Consider the following 23,518-nt stretch of genomic DNA (forward strand, 5'->3'; position numbering starts at 1 on the left):
CACTTTTAACTTTTTTTTTCTTATAGGTTTTCACTCCTTTTTGAATTTGTTGTTTTGTAGGAATTGTGTTCGCACATTGGAGATCATTTCTCCTCTTTGTTTTGTATTGATTTCACAGCTTTTTCATGCCCTGCTTTTTTGTGAAGCGCTTCATGGAAAATAAACTTAAGGAATTAGGATCCTTAACATTATTGCTGCTATAATGGTTTCTGTTCTACGCAGAATGTGTTGAATCTACTTTTTTTGCCACGACACCGAAAGAGAAGGAGATTGCTTGCTGCGTAGAATTGCTAGGAAGTCTATCCTGGATTGGGAATGTTGCCGGGAGCGTTTGAACACACAGCTGGGGGCATGCACGCACTTAAGCTTGATCCTGTTAACACGGCTGCTGGCCAGAGCAGCAGCGACAGCAGGGAGACATGGAACCAAGAACAAATTGCAAATCTCCAGATGTCGCCAGGACATACAGAGATAGATGGGAAAGTTTTGAGCTAAATCTGTTCTGTGTAATCACTCAGGACACAGACTAGGGAAGGTAGTGAGTATGTGTGTGTCTGCGTGGTGTGTGTATTGTCATTACTGTCATTCCCGTTAGCAGGGGACTAGCGGCCTGCTGTTCTGTTTCCTGTGCTCTCTACTTACCATAAACAGGAAGCAGATCTTTCTCTGTGGCTCTCTCCTTTTATCTGTCGTATCTTTCTTTTTGTCTGTTCTCTGGTCCCTCTTTCTTCCTCTTCCTACCCTACCTCCCTCTGTGCGTGCATGCAGCGTGTCTAGAAAGTGACAGACTCCCAGAGCACGTCCTTATTATGGAAAGCAAAACAGGCTGTTGTTGGGGACATTTCATCCAGGATAAGTGTGACACAGTGGCGTGTCCAGAGACGTGCGACCAGCTGCTTCTTACCTATTTTCTCCTTGCTCTATTCCTGGCATTCCTGTTTTTCCTCCCAGTGCTTCCCCTGGAAAGATGTCAAAAAAAATGGTGAGCTACAGCTACAGTTCCCTGTGATACTGTTGTTGTCATCTTTTGTTGCCTTTCCTCTAGTCTCTATTTAGCATCGATTTGGGTGTTTGTGTGTGCACGAGGTGCTGCGGGCTCCCGGGGGCCTTCCTTTCCCACACCACTGGAGACATGTGGTGTTTGACAGAGCAGAAGGTCGAACAGAGGGCTGGAAGGAGGCTGGTGGAGGGGAGGTGACGTTGGCACAGGATTGGCACTCCACTGTGTGTTGTTGCTATGACCAAAGATGTCATCTTTCTCCCTCTGGTGGAACATACGCCACCAAATCAGGGTCACATAACACGTCTTGAAACTCTGGCAAGGATTCAAACACACACACACACACACACACAAACACATTGCACACACATGCTTCTACCAGGCTATCACATCGTCTTATGAAAAGAGACCTTTCTTCCTGTCTTAGCCAGTTTCAGCTCTCTTTAGTGTCTTTTCCCTGGCAGTCTTTAGAGAGAGAGCGGAACAGTTAGGTTTAATGCTTGGCCATGGCTGGTTGGTCACAGTGTGTTCTCCGGGAGCTCGGGGAATTGTGAAGGACTGATTTGACTGTCTGTTAGTCTTAGTTCAGTCCACACCACCCTCCAAATTGTCTGGAACAAAGGTCGTTTCAGAGCTCCTCAACCTTGTTTGTCTCCGGTCCTGCTTTGAATCCTCTCCGTGCCCTCAGATTTTTATCAAAACAACTTTGGCTCACGAGGTGTTATGTGTGGGCACAGACATGCATAAACCACAGGATGTGTTTGAAGTGATTTATACTTGCTGAAAGAGGACTTGTGTTGCAATTGCAAGCAGAGATTTTTTTTTTCACCAGTCCACCCATGAGCTCATCTTAACCTCTGCATTTGTTACACTGGCTCAGTCAATGGTCTTTTGGATTTATGACAGGAATTACCTCGACCCTGAATGAATGGAAAGAGTTGTGTGTGTGGGAGAAGACGGTCAGACTTTGCAGATTAATAACAGGGAGTGTTCAGTGGGGTCAGACATACAGGCAAGAGTAGGGTGGGATGGTGACAAACCGAGCCTTTTGGCTGCCGTGCTGCATTCTCTGCGTTGATTCTCAGCTGGTCACAGCTGGAACAAAGACGAGTTGCTAAGGAGGGATAACAAGGATTGTAAGAAGCAGAAAACACTGAGAACTAAACTTTGGGCATCTGGCCTCTGTTCCCACAACTACAACAATGATGGTATCACAATTTTTACATTTATTTCTATAGAAAGAACATAAACATACAGAAAAACATAGAACAAACAGTTGGTCACCTACACATTCATACAGACGACAGACGTTATACTGATGGAGATACAAGTCAGTTCACAGCTCAGTGAGCATCTCTTGTGGTCATAAACACAATCCATTTTTCCCAGTATTGCAAATACTCATCCATCCGTAGACTTAGCGAAAAGGTAATCTTTCCATACTTTGAATATTAGTCACAATATCAATCCAGACTGTCTCTGTTGGAGGTGTGGCCTGCAACCATTTTCAGGTTACAGCTTTCTTGCTGACTCGCTGCTGATAATATTTTTAAAAGATATTTGTCTTGCAGCAGCAAATGGGCTGCAATAATCACCTTGTTTGATGTGAAACTAGAAACACTTCGATCATGTATCAATACTCCACAACAGTCTGTTACTTTCCAACTTTAATTTAGATGACAGAAGTGCCCGGTGTGTAGATCTTTGTGTATCTGTGTGTGCACATTCAGTCTCATTAGCAGCAGCCTGCTGACCAGTCCACTTCTCATCACGAAGCCTGCGTGTGTTTACACTCAGGTGTGTGCTGGTGTGTGAGAGTGAAAGGTCCTGCTCTCTGGCTGGCTGTTGACACACTGCTGAGTAGTTGAAGTATGTGCGTGTGTGTTTGTGTGCAGGACGACACTCTGGTCTGGCAGTGTGTGTGTAAGAAGGGGTGTTAATGTCACGTTGTCTTTATGGATTGTTTTCTTCTTTTTTTTTGTACCATGTGCGTTGTTGAAGCCAGAGTTGGCCCAGACTTTCACCTTGAATGAACACTATACTCCTGCGATCTGTTTTCTCCAGGTGTCCAACTGTCCATGCTGTCTGTTATGTCCTCTGTGTTTCTTTTTCACCTCAACATTACTCCCGTTCATTTGATAGATGCCACCCTCTGATAAGTCAAATTACAATTCATTTACAGCCTTGCTGAATACGTAGTAAGTAAAAGTATCAATATTCCTGGTCTCATGCCTAGATTTGATTATATTCTGCCAGACTGGTGTATGAGATTTTATACCTACTCTGCCTCAACACAACTAAATTTTTACCACATCCTGACTTAAGGGTTTAAAGCATTAAAATGAGCTCACTGCAGCAAATAAATGCAGCAGAACAGAAAACTGTTTAATGTAGATCAGTCACGTCGCGCCAATATCTGATCCTCTTAATATGGTTATCATTGGTGCACACTGGTACCTAATTCCTAGGCAGAATGAGTGTTTTGGGATTGAAGAAGAGGGACAGCTGTAATAGTATGAGTGGTGATGATCATAGCTCTGATTTGGGTGCTTTAAATAGATGTTTGAGAGTTGCTGGCTCTCACACGGACACTTGTCCTCTCAAACTGCATCAAAGTGGACACCGTGGAGTAGTTTTCTGTCTCTGCTCCACTGGCGCTTCAGTGTCAGTGTGGTGTTGGCCGGCATGTCGTGTTCCACTGGCACGGCTCGCTGTTTGGACGAGTCAAGTCCACCTCTGCTGCTCACTTGCCCTGCATCACACATCTGACTAAGTGTCCATCTGTTCGTCAAACCACGGAGACATCACACCTTGATGTACCAGGGGCATGAGCTGTGTGCGTCTTTGGGTTGACAGCCAGCAGACTTGTAGAACCAGGTCTGTCTTAGAGCAGCTGCTGCTGCTATTATAGCGAGTTTTGTGTTTTTAACAGTGTGAGGTCAGGGCTTACATTTTATAAGAGAACAATTCATGTCCAGGTGTAGGAAAAGCTGAGGTAGCTGCATATGTTGGAAGACCTCCCAACTTTGCTGCACTGCTGGACAGAAGCCCAGTTACACACAGACATTGAGTCTCTGCCTCTCTCTCATTCAAACTTTCAAATACAAATTTAGTTCAATAGCACAGCAATAATTAAGTAGTGTGTTGTCAGACCACGTCGTACAGTTGTCACTCTATTTCTCCAGAGACAGACAATGCCTGCCTATCTTGTCTTTGTGCTTGTTCTCTTCTTCATTCTCCTTTTCAGTGTACACCTCGCATGAAAGGACTAAAGCATGAAATGGGAGGAGGAAGAGGTTTGCTCTGCAGACACAAAGACATGGCTTGCTATTTGCAGTGAAGTTTTGTGTGTGTGTGTGTGTGTGTGTGTGTGTGTGTGTGTCTGCTGGTTTATTTTGTGACTGTCAGGAGAATCGGATGAGTATTTATAGAGGCCCTTGCTTGTCCTGCTACCAATTTGCAGATGGATTACATTTCCACTCCAACTTTGAGGAGGTGTGTGATTGATAAAGGGACAGAAAAGAGAGGTGGAGAGACAAACTGTTTGCAACATCATTGTGTAAGAGATGGGGGGGTGGGGGGGGTGGGGGGGGGGGGAGAGCAGAGAGGAGGAAGAGTGATGACTCACCCAGGAGGAGACAGACAGACACCTTTGGTGGCCACGACCCCTCACACACTGAAGCATACCTGCACTGCAGCACAGCCTCCTCACACTCACTAACGCAGGATTGTGTGGGCTGGCAGGGAGAGATTTATGGTATAGCTTCTCTTGTAATACAAACTCTTAATACACACACATACACTGGATGGCAATATGAAGTCCCAATGGACCAGGATGATGACTTGGCTTTAAAGTAGGCCAAGGACCAGATTGAAGGACACACAGGCGCACAAACACACACACATACATCCACACTGAGTCATATTCGGTCTCATCTTCATTCTCTGCGGATTTTTCAAAAATAGCAGATTAATCCGGTGAAATGAGCAGTTCTGAGAAACCGTCAGTTGTCCATCCTCGTTTCCCTCCCCCCCTTCATCCCTCTGTCTTCTCCCTCCCTCTCTTTTTCATCCTGCTCCAAGGCTGGTAGCGTGCCTTCAGCTATGTTTAACCTTTGGATGTGTGTAGAAGGCGTGAGGATGATGTATTTATAACACAATACCGAGGGATACACAGCTACGCTGACAATTTTATAAATGACAGACAGCTTTCCAAAGTTCGCTTTTAAGGCATGTTTAATGATGCATTTTCCATTAATGCTGGGAAGTGATGGCGCAACTGGAAACATGCCTGGCAACATTGTGACTCTGACTTTGTGATTATATGAGAGGGATGAGTGTTATTATTGTGCGTGCACAGCCAGGAAGTGCGCTTGAGTCCGTTGAGTGACAGCTTCTCTCTCGTCTTCCTGTGGTTGTGTTTTCAGGTTTTTTGGTCCCCTAGGTGTGATCGGAACGCTCTCAGTCTCTCATCTCAACTGTTTGGAAAAATCTAAACTCTGCATACTGTAACTTCAATGTATGAAAGAGAAATGAACGCATTTCATGTAGAATATTCTTGACTTTGATCTTAACACTCACACAAGAGATAAACACATCTCTCTGGCTGCTTAGTGTGCATGCTGCTTTTTTCATGTAGATAATTAATTAAACTTTTTTTTTTTTCTGTCCCTTCAAGGAGCATGTGTGAGTGACGAGCAAAGGAGGAAGTGGGATCTCTGACGCTCCGCCCCCTCTGCTGGTGGAGCACCTTGCACATCTGACCAGAGACCCCATTTGTCAGTTGGACAGGTATGTGTCCAGAAATGAAATGAATGTTATTTACATGAGCTGTTGTCATCAGTTGTGTCTCTCATGCTTCAGTATCAGTGATTGAGAAACAGACCCCATCACATAACTAATCATATTTATACAAGTATGCAGCGCAGCCTTTATAAATTGAGCTTTCAAGTCGGTTTTAACACAAAACTCACATGTCCACATCTGTCTGTGAAGGGAAACAGTCCCAACTGAATTCTGTCGTCAGCAGCGTGATGAACCAAAATATTGTATTGTATTGTCTGAAGGACGGTTTGATCACCAAAACAATAATCCCAATCATTCTGATCAACACTGAGATCACAATTTTCGAGTGTTGCTTTGCTGCACAGACACAGGATTCACGCACTTGGCCTTAATCCAGAATACAACAGATAACGACCTGTTGTAAAAAAACAAAAAAAAAAAAAAACATCTCTACTTCAGACATTTTAATTTTAATTTTGCCCGCCTGCTCTCTGCACAGTGGAATGACAGCCTGCCCAGAAGATGCCCAAAACGTCTTAATCATCACACTTCTTGCTGGCTGTTAGTGTAGGAAGCACTTTCTTTGATGTACAAATGAGTGGAGTATGCACTTTATATGTCAGTGTACATGCATCATTAAAACTACACATAATGCTTAGATAAACACACAAAGACAGATGAGAGAACTAAAACACTGTAGATAAGGAACAGCAGATTTGCCAGAGGTTACCATTGACGAGTCCAATATATCATGATGGCGTCATACCAACACCACCTCCCTCCCAAATTTCTCCTTTTGTGTTTAAACTATAATTATTGATGAAATATTTAATATTGTTCATGTCCCTTTAAAGCTGTCTCTGAATTCTATATGGTTCATGTGTTATTATGGCGGGGGAGGGGTTACTTCTCGCGGCAGTGTTCAGATTTATGAGCGGCTCCCTTATAGAGCAGATGTTCTTTGATTACTAATGGTTTATTGCATGGAAGATCGCCTCAGTGTAATCTAGAAATGGTCGGCCGGACAGTCTGTCTGACTGACTGTCGGTCGGTCGAATAGCTGTCCAACCGTTTGCCCAACCGATATCAAAGTTGGCAGGTTGTCTTGTTAACGGCACAACTGAATACACTGCTGAGATATCATCTAAAGAAGTACACTGTTTTGCTGCTGTAGCCACTCTCCCTCTCGCATCTCAACACTGACCATTATCACTGCACAGGAAGCCCAAGGTGTTTGGATGTAGCCTGTTAGAAAGATCTTGCAGCAACATGGTCAACAACTGTCATCAAGTCCAACTCAGAATCAAAACTGAGGAGTGTGCATATTCTGTTCATTCTGTGCATGTTCATTAAATCCGTAAATTGTTTCTGGATTGACATTGTTGACATTGTGTTCTCAGATCGGTTGCCGTTCGTGTTTGCTGACTTCATTTGTGATTAGCAACTGAAAGCCGGTTCATCATGTACAGCATCTGTGTCCTTATCATTAAGATGGAAAATGTAACTATGTCATTGTCTGCACATTTGCTGCGCTGGTACTGCACTAATGATTGCTGAGTGATTTTTAATGCCATGACTGGATTTTCAGAATGATTAAGAAGTAACTCACAGAGCAAACCAAATCCATAGTTGATGATAGGTTTTACTTCAGTGAATTGCAGGTCTTGTGACCTATGTCTTTAATATGTGAGGCCTCGAGTTTAAGGACAATATGTGTTCTCATTTTGCTTCTAGTTGAGAATGAAACTCTCTGATGAGATGTCAGACATGCACCAGCTTGTTTGTTGAAGGTTTTACAGATTACCCAATAGTTTCAGTTGTTCAACTGTGTTAATCCGGCATCTCCTTTTGGTTTTCATAGTAGGTGAGTAAGTGCACACGGTGCTGAATACCATGATTTTTTGAGGCAACATGTTCAAGTGACAGAGATGCGTCGATGAGAGTAGATGAAAAACACTGCCAGGGTCAGAGCGATTTGCGAAGAATCACCAATGTAAAAGACGACTGTATTAAGACATGTTTGGATAAAATCCGATGTGGGTGGTTGGGGATGTCATACTTATATAAACCCATTGTTCTGTTATGATTTATCATTGTATAATGATGCAGATTAACAACAGTGTAAGGATACTTGGCTGCTGGACAGTCATGATTTCAACACAACAAACAGTCGAAACCCTGTTATCCTGTTCGCAATGTCCATGTTTGGTTATTGTGGGATTTTCCTGGATTTGGGTGTTTAAGGGTGTTGCATAACTTTCATACTGTGATAAAATAAATGTTAACCAATGGCTGCAAAACACCTTTTTTCTAGTGGGCTATTAGCTGTCTATTTGTTCTCTCTTCAAAGTCTTTCTAGTACAAGTAATGCTAAACAATTCTTGACCAAAAAAAAAACACTTTAAAATAACATTATCTCAGATTTTCAGAAACTACATTTAGAGGGTGGAACATTTCTATTATTTGCACATTGCACTGTAAAACAATTCATATTGGAATAGTCTCAAAATACAATGCTTTTATGTTCAGAGAAAGAAATCAAAGTGGACTGTTAAAGTGGTTAGCAGGCAGGGAAACCCTGCTGCGGTGCCAGAGCCTCGTAAATCCTGCCTGGTTGGCATGAGCAGTGGTAGAAGGAGCAGAGCTGAAGTACAGCACAGGCCAGACACACAAAGCTGCTGGGTCAAACAGCTCAGATTGTAAGTATTGTGATTTGATCTGTGATTAGCACAGTCTGCAGTAGGTTTTGAATTGTGTAAATTGTTGCTTGATCCTTCAACTGTGTCATGAAAGCCTTTGTTTCTAACTTTGCATGGTTGTGAGGTGAAATCATTTCGGTATGAGAGGAACAGACATGAATATGGAGAGAAAAATGTGGTGTCATGGATTGTTGATTGTGATTACACCACTCTTGCGTCACACTGACCACGACAGATAATGCTTTGGTGTGTTTTCTCTTTTTTATGTTATTGTTGTACATGTGTCGTGTGCCTGCGTGTGTGTATCTGTGGTTTGCTGGTGTGGCCAGGCAGCTGTGCTCTCCACTCGTCAAAGGAACACCCTCTGTGACAGTAATGTGTATTGATTTTGGCTGAAAATGCCCGAGTGATTGGAGATTGAAGTGTTTAATTCCACTTTGTGCCTGTGCCAAGCTTTGCATTGGTAATCAATTTCATCTGGGCCTTTTACGCTGCCATGGGCAGTCCTATCTGTTTTACTCTTTGACTTTTTTTTAATATTGAGTTTTTAAACTTTGTTTCCTCGCTCTCCTTTGTTTTTCCTGTCTCTCCCATTCTGACAGAAAATGGATTGAACATAACAGTCAAAAGAGAGTGCAAATGTATTAACTCCCACCAAAACTAGATATTCAAGGTCACTACCAATGTGCCGGTTGAAGAATAAAGAGAAAATATGATTGTGATATATAAAGTGACTGACGGTCACTTTTTTTTCTAGTATGAAGACGTAATGGTTTTGAAAAGTATCCATGAAATTTTGCAATATTATTGAACTTGAAAAAGGGCCTTTGTCATGTGAGTAATGTAACAAATCAGGGGTTTCCCCCATGACATTTAGCCAAGATGGTTAGCCACAGAGGTCTTGACTCAGGGTTAGCACCTTGCCTCAGGACTGATTTAGTCACAGATGACATCTGAAACAACAGCCGGACTCAGAGAGTATCTGTTTACTGTGGGTAATAAAGCCTCCACTCTTTTTGACTAAATGTTAATGTCTTATTTATTATAAAGGCACTATAAGGACTTTTGGAAAGCGGAAGTGTTTTCACACTACATTTCCCATGAGCCTCCAAGCGCACGGTGAAATTCTTGGACCAGCGCAAGATGGACGAAAGCGAAAGCATTTGCCAAGAATGTTTTCATTAATCAAGAACGAAAGTCGGAGGTTCAAAGACGATCAGATACCGTCGTAGTTCCGACCATAAACGATGCCAACTAGCGATCGGCAGCGTCCGGGAAACCGAAACTAGGAAATGCTGGGCGTAGATTGTAGATTCATCCACATTAATATGAGACTCTTTTATAACCAGGTCTCTTTAAGAGTAATAACTTTGTTGATGTTAGTGGGGGTGGTCTTTGCTACAGGCAAAGTGCCCCACCTGTTCTCTGAAACACTGCAGTTGAATGCATTACGTAATTATGCCAGGTCATTTTCACCATCTTTGTCTGTCCTAGTGCTTGTCTCAATGTCGTCCTCCATGGGACCGGTCCATGTTCTGCGGTAGAGGTTATAACCTGGAAATGAAGTGACCCCAGCCTTTTTGCCTGTCTGCCTCTCCTCCTCCCCAGAGAGCGATGGAGACGGGGCTTCAGGCCACCTTGTTCTGTTTCACTCCCCTAATATTAGCCTGTGCCTTGTTCTGCTCCAGTTGAGAGAGGCATTACAACTGTTCAGAAAAATCACTGCCCCCATCAGCGATGTCTTGGAAACTGTTTAGCTTCAAGCCCACATGACCCAAGGACGCCTCGCAAACCATCTCAGACTTTCCCTTTGAAGATGTGTCAAGTAGCAACATGCATTGTAACAAGCTTGTTTATCAGGGAGAAAGCGGTCAGAGTGAAAGCCATCTGGCTTTTTTTTGTGGAATAATAAACAAGAAGCTGCAGAGAGCAAACAAATAAACTGCGATAGTAGTTTATTATATAAATTAGCAGCATGAAGTTTGTGTTGATTAGCAACACGAAGATCCTCCCCTGTCATTGGCACTCTCTTTTATAAATACTATCCTCCTCTTTCCCTCTTAATTTTCCTTCACAGATATAAACATGAAATCCCCAGAAGAGAGGCTCCTCGCTCCGAGTTATAAATTGTGAAGCGAGTGAAGCCCTGGATCCTCTTCCTTTGCGGAGTTTTTCAAGTGGTTGTGAGAAACACTGGTTGTGCAATCTCTAAAAGGGGATTAAGCCTGTGGAGAAGAGGAGAGGAGGGGATATGAAGAGAGACACAGAGAAGGATGTGAAGGGGGAAATTGTGTTCTTGTAGAGAAGTAGTGATGGCAACCGCTCTTGAAAGGAGACGACATCCCTAAGAGACAAACAGGAGAGTGGGGGTAGGGTGGCTGAGAGAGAAAGAGTGAGATGCCCGGGATGGAGATATAAAAGAAAGATGGAGGGAACGTGATATGTTAATGGATTAGGGAGTGAGCACGGCGATGTGAGGATGGAGAACCGTGTGTCTGTTTAATGTCATAGGCAGCCGGGCTGTTTAAAAGAGACTTCAAAGAGACTAGCGGCCAACATAAACTATACTGACGCACTCTCTCTCTCACACACACACAGTAAAGCAAGGCCTAGGGCAGCCGTGAGAACAGAGGGGCACCCGAGGTGTCCTCTGCCCTGCCTGATTAGAAATACAGTGAGTGGAGAGGCATGTCTGAGGGACAGCAGTGGGAAGGTGTGTGTGGATGTGTGTGTTAAGTTAATGTACATGCATATAAATCTTGTCTGCTGCTGCTCGGAGCGCTCCTGTCTGCTTCTTTTACGTTCACTGTGATCAAATGGCATTCAGGGGAAACCAGCCGACATCCCACTGACAGCGTCTTGACATGACTTTGCGAGCGAGAATATATGTGTGCGTCTCTCTGACGGTGGTGCTTCCATGTCGGGCTCCGTGTCTTAATGCGCCGTTATATGTTTGGCTTATGTGCCGAGCTCTGTCTGTGCACCAGGAAAGAACAGAGAGAGAGGGATGTCTACAAGCTTCTGCTGTGTTATCAGGTTGTGTCATGTTACTGAGCAGAGGTCAAACGAGGCCGGTACAATCCTGCAGCGGTCAGAAAAACAGAGAGGGATTGGAGAGCGAGGACTGAATATCTGGCGTCCCACTGCTCCTGGAATTTCAAAAATGTTTCGAGGAGTGATCCAAACACTTAGACAAGCAATTTGATGAAGTCTTTGTGCATATCTAGGAGGATCTGAGATCTTTTTCCAAAGGGATTTCGTAACAGGAATATGTAAAAGCAGGTTTTGTAACTTCTTTGTTGTGTGTATTCTGTTTCTATTCGTTTTCAGCTGTGCTTGACCGTCTTTGAATACCAAGCATGTCAGGGATGAGGAGGGAATTGTGACAAATGGATACAACCTGGATCCTTTACTGTGACCAAAAAGATACAAAACACTGACTGGGACTTATGAAGTGATATAGTAACATCCAGCATCGCTTGGCAATTTGTTGTAGCTCTCAAACATCACCCATGTGCTCCCTCTACACATTGGCACAGAGTAACACCTGTGCGTGCATGCGTGTGTGTGTGCGTGCGTGCCATAACCACAGATAGAGGTGTGAGCTTTGTGCAGCACCCTAGGCAACAACACTGCTGAATCTACGGAGCTACTTCCTCTCCTACACGCACACACACAGTATGCCAAGTGTCAAAATATTCACCTCTTAATTCCCGTGAAACTATAGATAAAAACATATAAAGCATTTAAAACTGTTTAGAGATAACTTTTATTGCAGTGTTTAATCTGATGGTAATGAAAATACTGATAAATGACTATAAGGGCTTTGGAAATTTTATCCATATTTTTTAAGTATATTTTTGGGGCTTTTTATTGCCTTTAATAGACAGCACAGTGGAGAGAGAGACAGGAAATGGGAAGGCAGAGAGGGGGAATGACATGCAGGAAAGGGCGGCCCGATGCAGGATTCGAACCGGGGCCTCCTGCGGTCAGTGCAGTGAGGACTGTAGCCTCAACATGGGGCAGCAGCTCTACCAAGTGAGCTAAAAGATGCCCCATATTTGCCTTCACTTCACCAATTACAACCCAAATACATTAGATTTCTCAAACCATGCTGTAGAGATGAAATAGTATTAGAAATGCAAAACACCTGTTCATATGAAGAAATTGTGTGCCCCTTGAATTAGAAAGTTGTAGTTTGACACAATTAGCTCAACTCAAATTCCACTTGGCATCTCTTTCCTGGCATTTTACTTCTGCAGTTTCTCTGAACTCAACTCAAGGTTTAAAAAAAGTGTTAAAAACAGGTGTTTTCTTATGAAACCATTTCTCGTTTCAGTGTGTGAGAATGTTTTTTTCACTGTAGTTTTGGGGGTGAGGGACCAGCAAAATTAAATGGATAAAATGAAAAGGGTCACGTAGATGTCATTTCACCAGGAGATTTGTTGACCAACAATGATCGGATTTTAAATTCCATTCAATCTACTGCTTACGACTTCCCAGGGAGGGGATTTGTTGGCTGGTGGTACGTTATGCACTTGCATGGTTGTTCCCATCATTGCATGTTACTATAGTGTAATTGATTAGATTTTTTTCACCCACGGGGACAAGGTATATAACAGCATCGCGCTCATCCACTGGCGGTTTCTCTGCACTAGTTTTTCTTCGTCATACTGAGAGATAAAATCTTGCAAGGTTAAAAAACTCAAGCAAATTACTTTGCAATAGTCAAGTGCCGTGAAATGTCAGGCTTCATTTGGGGTCAGCTTTGCATTTGAGACATTATGTTTGTTACTTTCAGCACTCAGTGGTCAATATAAGTATTATGTGGTAGAGCCCCATGCAGTGTTATCTTTGCCCATCTTCTTTACACATCATGTGGCTTTATTCACTGCTGCAGAGTAGATATAGCACATAGATTGAACTTACCCCAGCTACTGTATTGTGAGGAAATTGGAACTATTTGGCTCGGCAGGCACAAAAGTATGTGAAAAGACTTAACTTTTGAGAGAACCCAGATCTTTGCTCTTGTTTTCTGCTGTTCACGGCACTTTTATGCCACCAGAATCCTATCAGGTGGAATTTAGAAATGCTGCTCTGCAGTTCTCCATCCTCCGTGGCTGCGAAGCAAAGCTAAGCTAAGCTAAACTAGCTATGCACAAGCACCTTTTTTTCTCCCCCCCTCCCAGGGGCACAAGAGAAATCACCGTGGCCAAATTAATTTTCTCCCTTCTGCTGCTGCAACCTGAGGGATCATTGAGGCAGAGAATCGGAGGGAGAGAGGGGAGATGGTGCTGGAGGAGAGAAGGAAAGGGGAGCAGAGGAATTTTAATGTGTCTGTCTCTCGCTGCCTGCCAAAGAAAAGCAATTACTATCACAGCTCCTTTCTCTGCTCTGCTCTGCTCTGTGTGCGTGTGTGTGTGTGCGCACTTACCTGCGGGGGTGGGTGTGTGTGTGTGTTTGTGTGTGTGTGTGTGTGTGTGTGTGTGTGTGTGTGTGACTGCACTTAAGCACACAGGGATTTGGTATGTTAAATGTACAAAGGGCAGATTGGTTTGTACACTGCAGGGTATTTGGGAACTCTTGATACTGTAGATGTCTGTTTCCACCGTATAACTTTCCTTGACACTTGAAAGCAGTTAAATCATTGCTCAGATGCCATAAAACATCCATTCCAAAACACAGATGTTCAGTGCGCTTATAATGCTGCAAGACGTTCACCCAACTGATAAACTTGGACAAATGCCAACATAGCTTTATTATTTTTTCCTCTGGAGTGATGTTACACAGAAAAACCAACGACGCACAATGTCCATTTTGAGGCTCTCTCCTGGTGTGGAGGTGACCATTTGGAGAGACGCTGACAACAGCCGACAGATAAGAGCTAAGAGAGAGACAGACAGGCAGGCAGAAGGACAGATGGAGGTGGTGAAAAGATACTTAGGCAAAGAGCTGTGGGAGGGGTGGAGGTTGAATGGAGTGCGGGGGGGAAAAAAAGGAAAGGAGATATGAGAAGAAATGGAGAACGATCTCTGCAGAGCTTTGGAAAATGCTGTGATTGTGTTTGCAGCTCACCATCACTTCTCACCTCAGGCGCCGCTTTAATGTCTTTTGTCTTCCTTTTTCCTTTTCGGTTCATTTTTAGGATGCGGAGGTTTGCCTACTGTAAGGTGGTTTTAGCCACCTCTCTGGTGTGGGTGATGCTGGACATGTTCATTCTGCTCTACTTCAGCGAGTGCAACAAGTGCGATGACAAGAAGGAGAGAGGACTACCCGGCAGAGACGGTGAGGGTTCACACACACATGCATGTGATCGCACCGACACACTCTCACATTATCCTGCATCCTCTCTGATCAACTCCATGTATGTGTGGTCTTTATGGTAGATACCCTCACCAGGCCGCGGGACGGGCCCGGTGAAGGGGGGAAGCCTGTGGTGATCCCCAAGGAGAATCAGGAGAAAATGAAGGAGATGTTCAAGATCAACCAGTTCAACCTCATGGCTTCTGAGATGATTGCCCTCAATCGTTCGCTGCCTGACGTCCGCCTGGAAGGGTGAGCAGCGTCTCTGTCACTTAACTCCTTAAAAGGCTGTCAGTCTGGCCCAAAGCCTGCGTGAGTCACAGTCTCACAATGAGCCACAGTTCAGGTTAGTTAGACAGACATTTGGTAAGTTGCATAAGTCGTGGTAGAGAGGATTTTATGAACAACAACAACATTTATTTTAACTATATTACTCTGCAAGTGACTTATTAAAATAGCTTAAGCAATGTATAGAAATAGACAAAGGAAACATCAAGATTAACACAACATAAATGTTTATCTTAAAAAAAACTGGCAATATCGCTACAACTTTATAACGTATAGATACACCACAAACAAGTCTAAGCACATAAATTGTCACGCTAGACAGTGAAGCAGACAGGGTGTGGTGCATTTTATAGGGAAAAAAGTCCTAACTCTACCCTAAATACTGATACTGCACACAGTATGTACAAATATGAACTGTTGTTGTATACTGTCCTGCAGTTAGTTAGCTAGTGAAGTAAAATCTCTTTCTATTCTCTTCCCGTGCACTACCAGGAAATGATAAAATATGAGCGTGACAGTCGAACTGCAGAGACAGCAGAATTTTTTTCCAAAGGTTTAATACTTTTAGTTTTGTTTTATGTCGTCTTTCACACAGCTGTCTCCCTATCATTTAAAATCTAGTTCAGTTTTTTCCAGCTATGAGCAACTCCGTTTCTTTTCTGCAAAGCATTTTGTAGTTTTAGCTGTGCTGTGTTTTTTAGGTGCAATTTGTTTGGGCTGGTGTGAAAGCTGTCAGTTGTGCTCTGGTTGACTGAACCAACTGACCTAGACACCTGCAACCTGGTCTGCCCTGTGGACCACGATGGTCTGTGTAGTTTGAAAGCAAACCACTCAACCACAAGCACCATTTAGGCCATTTAGGGTTAGGGTTATCCAAAAATACCAAAATACAGTTATTAAATCCGTCTGCTTTTTGTGATGTTCAGTTGTTTATAATAAGGAAACTGGATATGCTGTACATATGTTCCTGTAAGATCATTTGTTAAACATGATGAAGCAACATGATGGTGCACATGTGTATCAGGGACAATAGACAAAATCTATTCCGCCTGCATCCTCCTCATGTTCCCTAATTCACTCAACATTAATCTATGCTGTGCCTTAGGCAGTCATAGTAAGTACTGTTCTTTGTGACACCAGATAATTTAAATAATCACATGAGATCATTCAATTGCATTTACATATGGCTCCATACAGCGCTGATAAATTACCTGTACAACTTGAACGTCAATAGTTCTTGTGTCCGTTAAAAATCAGTGTGAAAACCATTGGTATGCATATTGACTGATCTTAAAATATAGTTTATTTTGTCACAGACTCAAAACTGCTTGGTATTAGTAATAGAATGGGGTTATGGCTACTAGCTGGTAGTTTGTATATGTGGTAACCTTATGCTTTGTCAGTGGGTGTTGCTAAAAGGCCCAACCAGCAAAATGATGACATTTTTCTCTGTTCTCCTTGTCCTATCAAACGGTCCTATCTGTCCTGTCCTATCATATCAAACTGCCGTTCTCACAACTAACAGCTCATTGGTTCCCCCTAAAGAATTACCCCCCTCTTTCCTGTTTAAACAGGAAATACATGACATCAAGGAAGTAATGACACCATTCCACAAGCTCTTGAGGCAAACGACACACACATTGACCTCTGGTGTTATGTGCCTTAAGCTGTCTTCCTTTTACTCACCCACCAAAAAAACAGTGCATTTTAAGAACAATGATGATAAAATAGTTTATTTTCCTTTAGTAATGCTTGTTAGTAGGTGTCGCAGAGGCCCTTCTCCTCTTTAAAGAGGACTTTAGTGTGAGCAGCACCAGTGGCTGCAGACTGTTCAGTCTTCAGGCAGGGAGGCAGCAGAGTGGAAGACATGTCAAGGTTAGTTCAAGCAGGTGGAAACCAGCTCAGTCCTCCATCCTGCTTTGCCCCTCTTTTTCGCTTCAATAGAGGAACATGCATAGATCAGTAACAATGGTTTTCGGCCAACAGAAAGACGGACTGACTGACAGACAGATGCAAGACTTGACAGGCAGGGGCACATGCACACTAGACAGGCAGGAAAGAAAGAGGACATTGATCCGTGAAATGGGTTTTAGTCTTTGAGCGAGAGTTGATTACTAGGTGTGTTTTCACTCAGCCTTCTCTCCGTCTATCTGCTTTTCCAATTAGGAGATAAGAAAGAGTCAATATCGAGTAAGGGAATGTGTGCCTGTGTGTGGAGGCACGTATACGTTGTGTTTTTATTTCTGTGTATGCATGTTTGTGTGTGTGTGCACATGCTGCAGCTTTTTAGGGAAACTGGATTCATCATAGCCAAGCAGGTTGCCACTTGCCAAAATTTGGAAGCAGAAACTTAGTGATGGTTTATTGTCAGCAGGATAGCCATAGAGTGTAAATGCCAGTGTTTGTGTGTGTGTCTGAGTCTGTAAATGGTGTTGGGTGGATCTGCAGTATATGAAAACACTTTCCATAACCACACCTCCCAGAAAACTTTTTTCCCCCCTCATTTAGGTTCTGACTTCAACATTATGAGAACATGCTGTATACGTACACGCATGTGTCAGTGCATGTTTGTAACGTTGCAAAAGTCTAGCTGTTTAATGAGAACCAGTTTGCCCGCCCATCCCAAACATCCCCACAACCCAGCGACTGTAGAAATGGCCTTTAGCTCATTATCCTGTTTTGCTGTTGCCAAATGTTGATCCACCACCCCTGAATGTTTGGATATACACGACTTACAAGTCCTCAGTTTTGTAAAATCAACATCATGTGACACACTGAGTGAGTAAGTGAGTGAGTGAGTGTGTGTGTGTGTGTGTGTGTGTGTGTGTGTGGTGTGTGTGTGTGTGTGTGTGTGTGTGTGTGTGTGTGTGTGTGTGTGTGTGTGTGTGTGTGTGTGTGTGTGTGTGTGTGTGTGTGTGGTGTGTGTGTGTGTGTGTGTGTGTGTGTGTGTGTGTGTGTGTGTGTGTGTGTGTGTGTGTGTGTGTGAACACATGTTGCTTTGGTGGAAACACAGAGGTCTTGTTTTCCATCAGCTGCACAGCAAAGATCATGTGCAGAGAGCGGAAAGTCTTGGAGGTTTTTTTTTATTTATTCCGTCTTTGTGCTTGTGAAACAGAGGAGCGAGAAATAATGAACTGACGTAAATAAATTTTGAAAGACTCCAAGGGTGTCTCTGTTTTTACAGTGAATCATCCTGTGTGTGTGCGTGCGTCAACCTCCCTTTCTTGCAGAGGGTATTAGCATGCTCACCGCAGCCTGAGAAACCACCGTGTGTGTTATTTAACATGCTCCAGAAGCAGCTGCAGGATGGAGTATATGCCTGACCTCCTCTCCTCTGTCGGCGTTACATTCCTTCTGTCAGAAACAGCGGTGGAGAAAGAGGAAGCGTTGCAGTGCGCTGGAAGATCACAGGGGGGGAGGGAGTTGTGAGGATGGAGGAAGAGCGATCATATTCCATTTTGCTATTGTGAGGGTTGTACTGTATCTGTCAGAGGGAGGAAGTCAAAGGCTGGTTTCAGTTTTGTCATCAAGAGATAACGGGTTCCTTGACTGTGAAGCAGCGAAATGTCAGACAGGCTTGTGTGCAGGTATCAAAGCAGGCTGTAGTGTTTCTTGAACTACAGCTGTGTGCCAGTCTCCTGTCATCCTAACGCGTGTTCCAGTTGTTGTTGTTTTTTAGAGTAACTTTTAACATTCATTTGGAATTGGATGTAACTATATTTGGTGCCATCTGTTGTGCAAATTAATCCATCTGTAATATCTGTGATATTCCCAATGATTAAAGCACCTTTTATAGTTGCTTGTTGAATATTAATTGATTGATTTGGCTGGTGAGACGAGCACAAAAGACACGTGCAACAAGAAAAGGTGGCTATGAGGGCACAAACTTTCATAAAGCTTTGCCAAAATGGTGATTTATTTGCGACACTTGTGGTTGTACAGTGATTTTTTTTTTTTTTTTTCAATCTGTGAGTATTGCAATGTACTATATGAATTGTGCACTCATCTCTACAATATCTACTGTGGTCTTCATAACATTGAAATAAAACTCCCCATAATGTCATCAATCACTCTGCAGTGAGAACCCACAAATTGAAAGATTGTCTTTCTGGTAACGTCAAATCTGATTTTGTGAGCCAAAGTAATAAAAGTGTTTACAAGCTGCAAGCTAGGGAAGGGCATTGGGGATAATATCTTCTGTTACCGCATTTGGTTCCCTAATGTGATAAATATATATACAAAAAACAAAAAACAGCAGCAGATTTTCTGGAAAAGTTCACTTCACTAATCAATGTATAGATAAAATAACCAGACTGAGTGAGATGAGTACTGCATTATTATAATACAGTGACAACAACACAGCCACCCTCTGTGAAGTGTGACCGAGCGAGGCTGGCTACGTCAAAACAAGTCTCTGCAAGTGGATTTTCTTATTAATATAAAATGAATCAGTGTTTAATCAAAATTACCTGTAAAGCCTCTGCTTTAGGACATGGACAGGTGTAATTAAAACAACTCAAACTCATGGGCACAAATGATGCAGAATAACTTGTATAATGACAGTTAAAACAAAGTTGTTGTTTTTAGGAAATAGTTTGGAGGACAATTAAATACGCCTGTGACCCAGTCTTCACTAATATCCATCTTCTCATGTCTGTCCACACATGCCTGCTTCCCTCTTTTAGACATTAACATCCTTCTCTGTCTCAGTAACAGAATTTGATTTGTGCACTCTACACCGCTTTCATAATGACTCACACTTTTAATTAGCATCACCATTCAACTGTCATTATGTTGACCCACTATTCCTCTGCATGTGCGTGTGTGTGCGTCTAAATTTGGGGATATATGCTCGGTTGCTTGCTCATTATTCATCCTCCGTTGTCATTGTTTGAAGTCGATAAAAATACGATTTTTCACCAGGCCATAAATGATGAGTTAATTAACGCAGCGACTCCATGACTGACTAATGAGGTTTAGTTGAAATTAAAGTCCCGACAGTTTCCCTCCTGTTCAGCCCTCTCTTGTGCAGACTCACTTTAGCTGCAGCTCTGTCTGTAGCAGTCTCTTGCAATCAGACAGAGGCTGGATTGTGATGTCTCTACTAGAGTGTTTTTCTCCTTTCTCCCTCTGTCTCTGTCAGCTCAGATTTGTCTGTGTTTAAAGTCTATGTCTTTACTTACTGCCAATGTGTCTCGTAGTCTAACCAGTGTCTTGATGGACTTCGTTTCGACACTGTTTTCATTTTTTTAGTTTGGGGGACAATCACATGCATGGTGGCATTGAATATCTTTGTATCATTCGGCATTGACAGCAGCAGGGTTTTGTCATTAAAGTCTTTATTCTGATTGTTGTATATTCTCCCCCCGCAGGTGCAAGAACAAGTTATACCCCGATAATCTCCCTCGCACCAGCGTGGTGATTGTATTTCACAATGAGGCGTGGAGCACACTGCTGCGAACCGTCCACTCCGTCATCGACCGCTCTCCACACACACTGCTAGAGGAAATTGTCCTGGTGGATGATGCCAGCGAGAGAGGTATGCGCACACACACACACACACACACACACTGCAGATAATTCCTCCAGTGCCTCTTGTTTGGGGCTTAGCCTATTTTTGTTTAGAGAGCTGCTGTATGATTTTGCTGGGTTTCAGTGTGTAGTTGTGTGAGATTGTGTGTGTTTTTAGTGTGTGCGTGTGCGTGTGCGTGTGCGTGTGCGTGTGCGTGTGCGTGTGCGTGTGCGTGTGCGTGTGCGTGTACGTGTGCGTGCACCCAACAGCCAGTCAGCATATATGTGCTCTGTGTGCCACTCTTCTCTGTGCAGTGCTGTTAATCCCTGTTTGGGGGAGATTAGGTCTTTAATTTGCCAGCCGCAGGGATTACACTCTGTTATTACCCTCAATCCCCCCACCACCCCACCCAACCCCCCCAGCCACCACCACACAGCACCATCACACCCAATGGGACCTCAGGTTTGAGAGTGCAAGTCAGGGTGTGTGCGTGTGTGTCTGTGTGTGTGTGTGTGTGTTGGTGAGTGTGGGGAGGGGAGCTCTCTGCAGGTAGAGGGGATGTTGGCGAGCATGCTAAAGCACCTGCACACAAGCTAAACTACCAGCTTTGATCTCTGCTGGTAAAAAAAAAATGAATAGATTGGAGGACGGACTTGTAAGCCTGCTGCTGCCGTGTGTGTGTTTTTGTCTTGTCTGGTGTCCGGGTTCATGTGTGTGTGTGTGTGTATCGTATCCTCTTTAATTCATACGTGGTTGTTTGTGTGTCTCAGATTTCCTAAAGCGACCGTTGGAGCAGTACGTCAGAAGGCTCGAGGTCCCTGTCAGAGTCGTGAGGATGGAGCAGCGATCTGGACTTATCCGTGCTCGTCTCAAAGGAGCATCCATCTCCACCGGCCAGGTGTGTGTGTGTGTGTGTGTGTGTGTGTGTGCGTATCTACACGGACGTCCGTGACATCCAATAGCCAGTGACCTGTTCTCCATATGGTGTGTGCTCTGCGGGGTTTGTCTAATGTTTTCCCTCCTTGTTTTTAGGTTATAACCTTTCTGGATGCTCATTGCGAATGCACAACGGGGTGGCTGGAGCCTCTGCTCGCTCGCATCAAGCAAGACAAGTGAGACACACACACGCAAAAGACACACACACCATTGGCAAGCATTAAAAAAAAAATCAATAAACTATTGTTGAGCCTGCAGGGGGCTTGTCCTTGTGTTTATTTGATGCTTAATTACTCATTCTGTGTTTAGTGCCTCACACACATATAAAGAAAATGTAAAGGTGGTGTAAGTGGGTGTAATGAGTGATGGCTGATGGGAAGTCACAGCATGCACTGTTGTTTAAATGCATTTTGTTCTGGAGGTGCCACACCTCAAAGATGAGCACTTAGTCGTGATTGATGACCACCCAAGGTTATGAACAGCAGGTTGATGTACTGCGTGTGTGTTTGCGGTTTAGGAGAACAGTGGTATGCCCTATCATCGACGTGATTAGCGACGATACATTCGAGTACATGGCGGGATCTGACATGACTTACGGAGGCTTCAACTGGAAGCTCAACTTCCGCTGGTACCCCGTACCCCAGAGAGAGATGGACCGCCGCAAAGGAGATCGCACACTCCCTGTCAGGTGAGTGATGCAGCAGGACGGACTTGTAACTGAATCATCTGGGTTTGACTAACAAGTGTTTAACTTGAGCGAGTTGTACAATCTCTGCCAGCTTAAGGGCTAATGTGGTTCAGCTGACTCTGACCTCTGACCTGAGAGTTTCCCTGCAGGCGCCAGGCCTGAGTCATGTCAGTATTATAACCAACTGCCTGTGTCAGTGAGCTATTTAGAATAACATAAGCTGCTGGCTTTATAAGCACCGACGGGCATCCACAATTGATGTGTGCAGAATCATACTACACCATTTAATTTTCAGCATAAAATGTTCTGGAGGCCACAATAAACCTTCCTCCGTAGCTAAAGTCAAGATGTTTATGTAAGGTTCCGTGTAATTATGTTCCCTGTACCGTTTCTCATGACCCAGGCCTTGGAAGTAAAATCAAGATCATTTCTGCCTGTCTATCATCTCTTCTTCCTGCTCTTGTTTCGAAGCTTGCTTGACGCCATTATCCAAGGTCACACACATAATATATCTTATGTAACACTCTTTGCCCCTGTTTTCGGTTGTTTTTCCCAGCTTTGAGTGACAAAGTTTCCCTAAGGGTGTCCTGTAAGTGGCCTAAAAAACAAAAAGTGGGTTGTAATGGTAGGGCAGGAAATTAAGAAGTACTTTGCTCTAATGACACCATTTGCATAAATGCTGTCCTGTTGCAAAGCGGTCACACGTTATTGGGCAGACTTGGCTATCGCACATAAACAATGAGAGATTTCAGGAGGAAGTGTGTTGATTGGCTTCGAGCTTCAATAAGGCTCACATAGTAGAGACTGTGGCGGTGGGAAAGCACTGTGTGATTTCAACTTGTCAGACTTCCATTCGGTGTTAAATGGCTGTCATTATAGTTATCAAGGGGATTGCTCTTAGTTGCCAGGGCATGGCAAACTGCAGGCCTGTTGTCGTCACACCCCGAGAGGCCTCAGCGAGCGACTGTTCAGGAGCAAACCTCAGCAGCACAACTGGTCGTTACAGGCTCCTCTACCTTATAATTTACTGTCCTGTGCAAAAGTCTGAGGTCACTGGGAAAGATTCTCTTTACAGCTATTGGACAGAAAAAAAACACAGCATGTATCCAAGGTCAAAGCAAGACTCACGAAAAATCCTCTGAACATATTAAATGACCTTGTGTCAATTAGATGCTGCAAATCCTCCAGAACAAAAAGCAGAGAGAATTTACCACAGGATGAGCTGGAAAAAAACCCACAGTAGTCTATGATAGAAATCCGCTCCTCATATTCTGAGTGCGAATTACTAAACCTTTATTCACCTTTTT

General features: G+C 43.5%; 1 protein-coding gene across 1 annotated transcript in view; it reads left to right on the forward strand.

Annotated features, from left to right (window-relative positions):
- galnt1 (UDP-N-acetyl-alpha-D-galactosamine:polypeptide N-acetylgalactosaminyltransferase 1) overlaps positions 1-23,518 on the forward strand; it is a 37,783-nt gene that overhangs the window by 9,227 nt on the left and 5,038 nt on the right. The window contains exons 2-8 of the mRNA XM_085802170.1: positions 5,679-5,791; positions 14,630-14,769; positions 14,871-15,039; positions 20,448-20,614; positions 21,358-21,485; positions 21,620-21,699; positions 22,041-22,211. Coding sequence (XP_085658296.1) covers positions 14,631-14,769; positions 14,871-15,039; positions 20,448-20,614; positions 21,358-21,485; positions 21,620-21,699; positions 22,041-22,211 — 854 coding nt within the window. The 5' untranslated portion in view covers positions 5,679-5,791; position 14,630. The remainder of the gene's footprint in view (positions 1-5,678; positions 5,792-14,629; positions 14,770-14,870; positions 15,040-20,447; positions 20,615-21,357; positions 21,486-21,619; positions 21,700-22,040; positions 22,212-23,518) is intronic.

This window comes from Trachurus japonicus, chromosome 16 (assembly GCF_045865225.1).
Source record: "Trachurus japonicus isolate A0001 chromosome 16, Traja_1.0".
Lineage (NCBI taxonomy): Eukaryota > Metazoa > Chordata > Actinopteri > Carangiformes > Carangidae > Trachurus > Trachurus japonicus.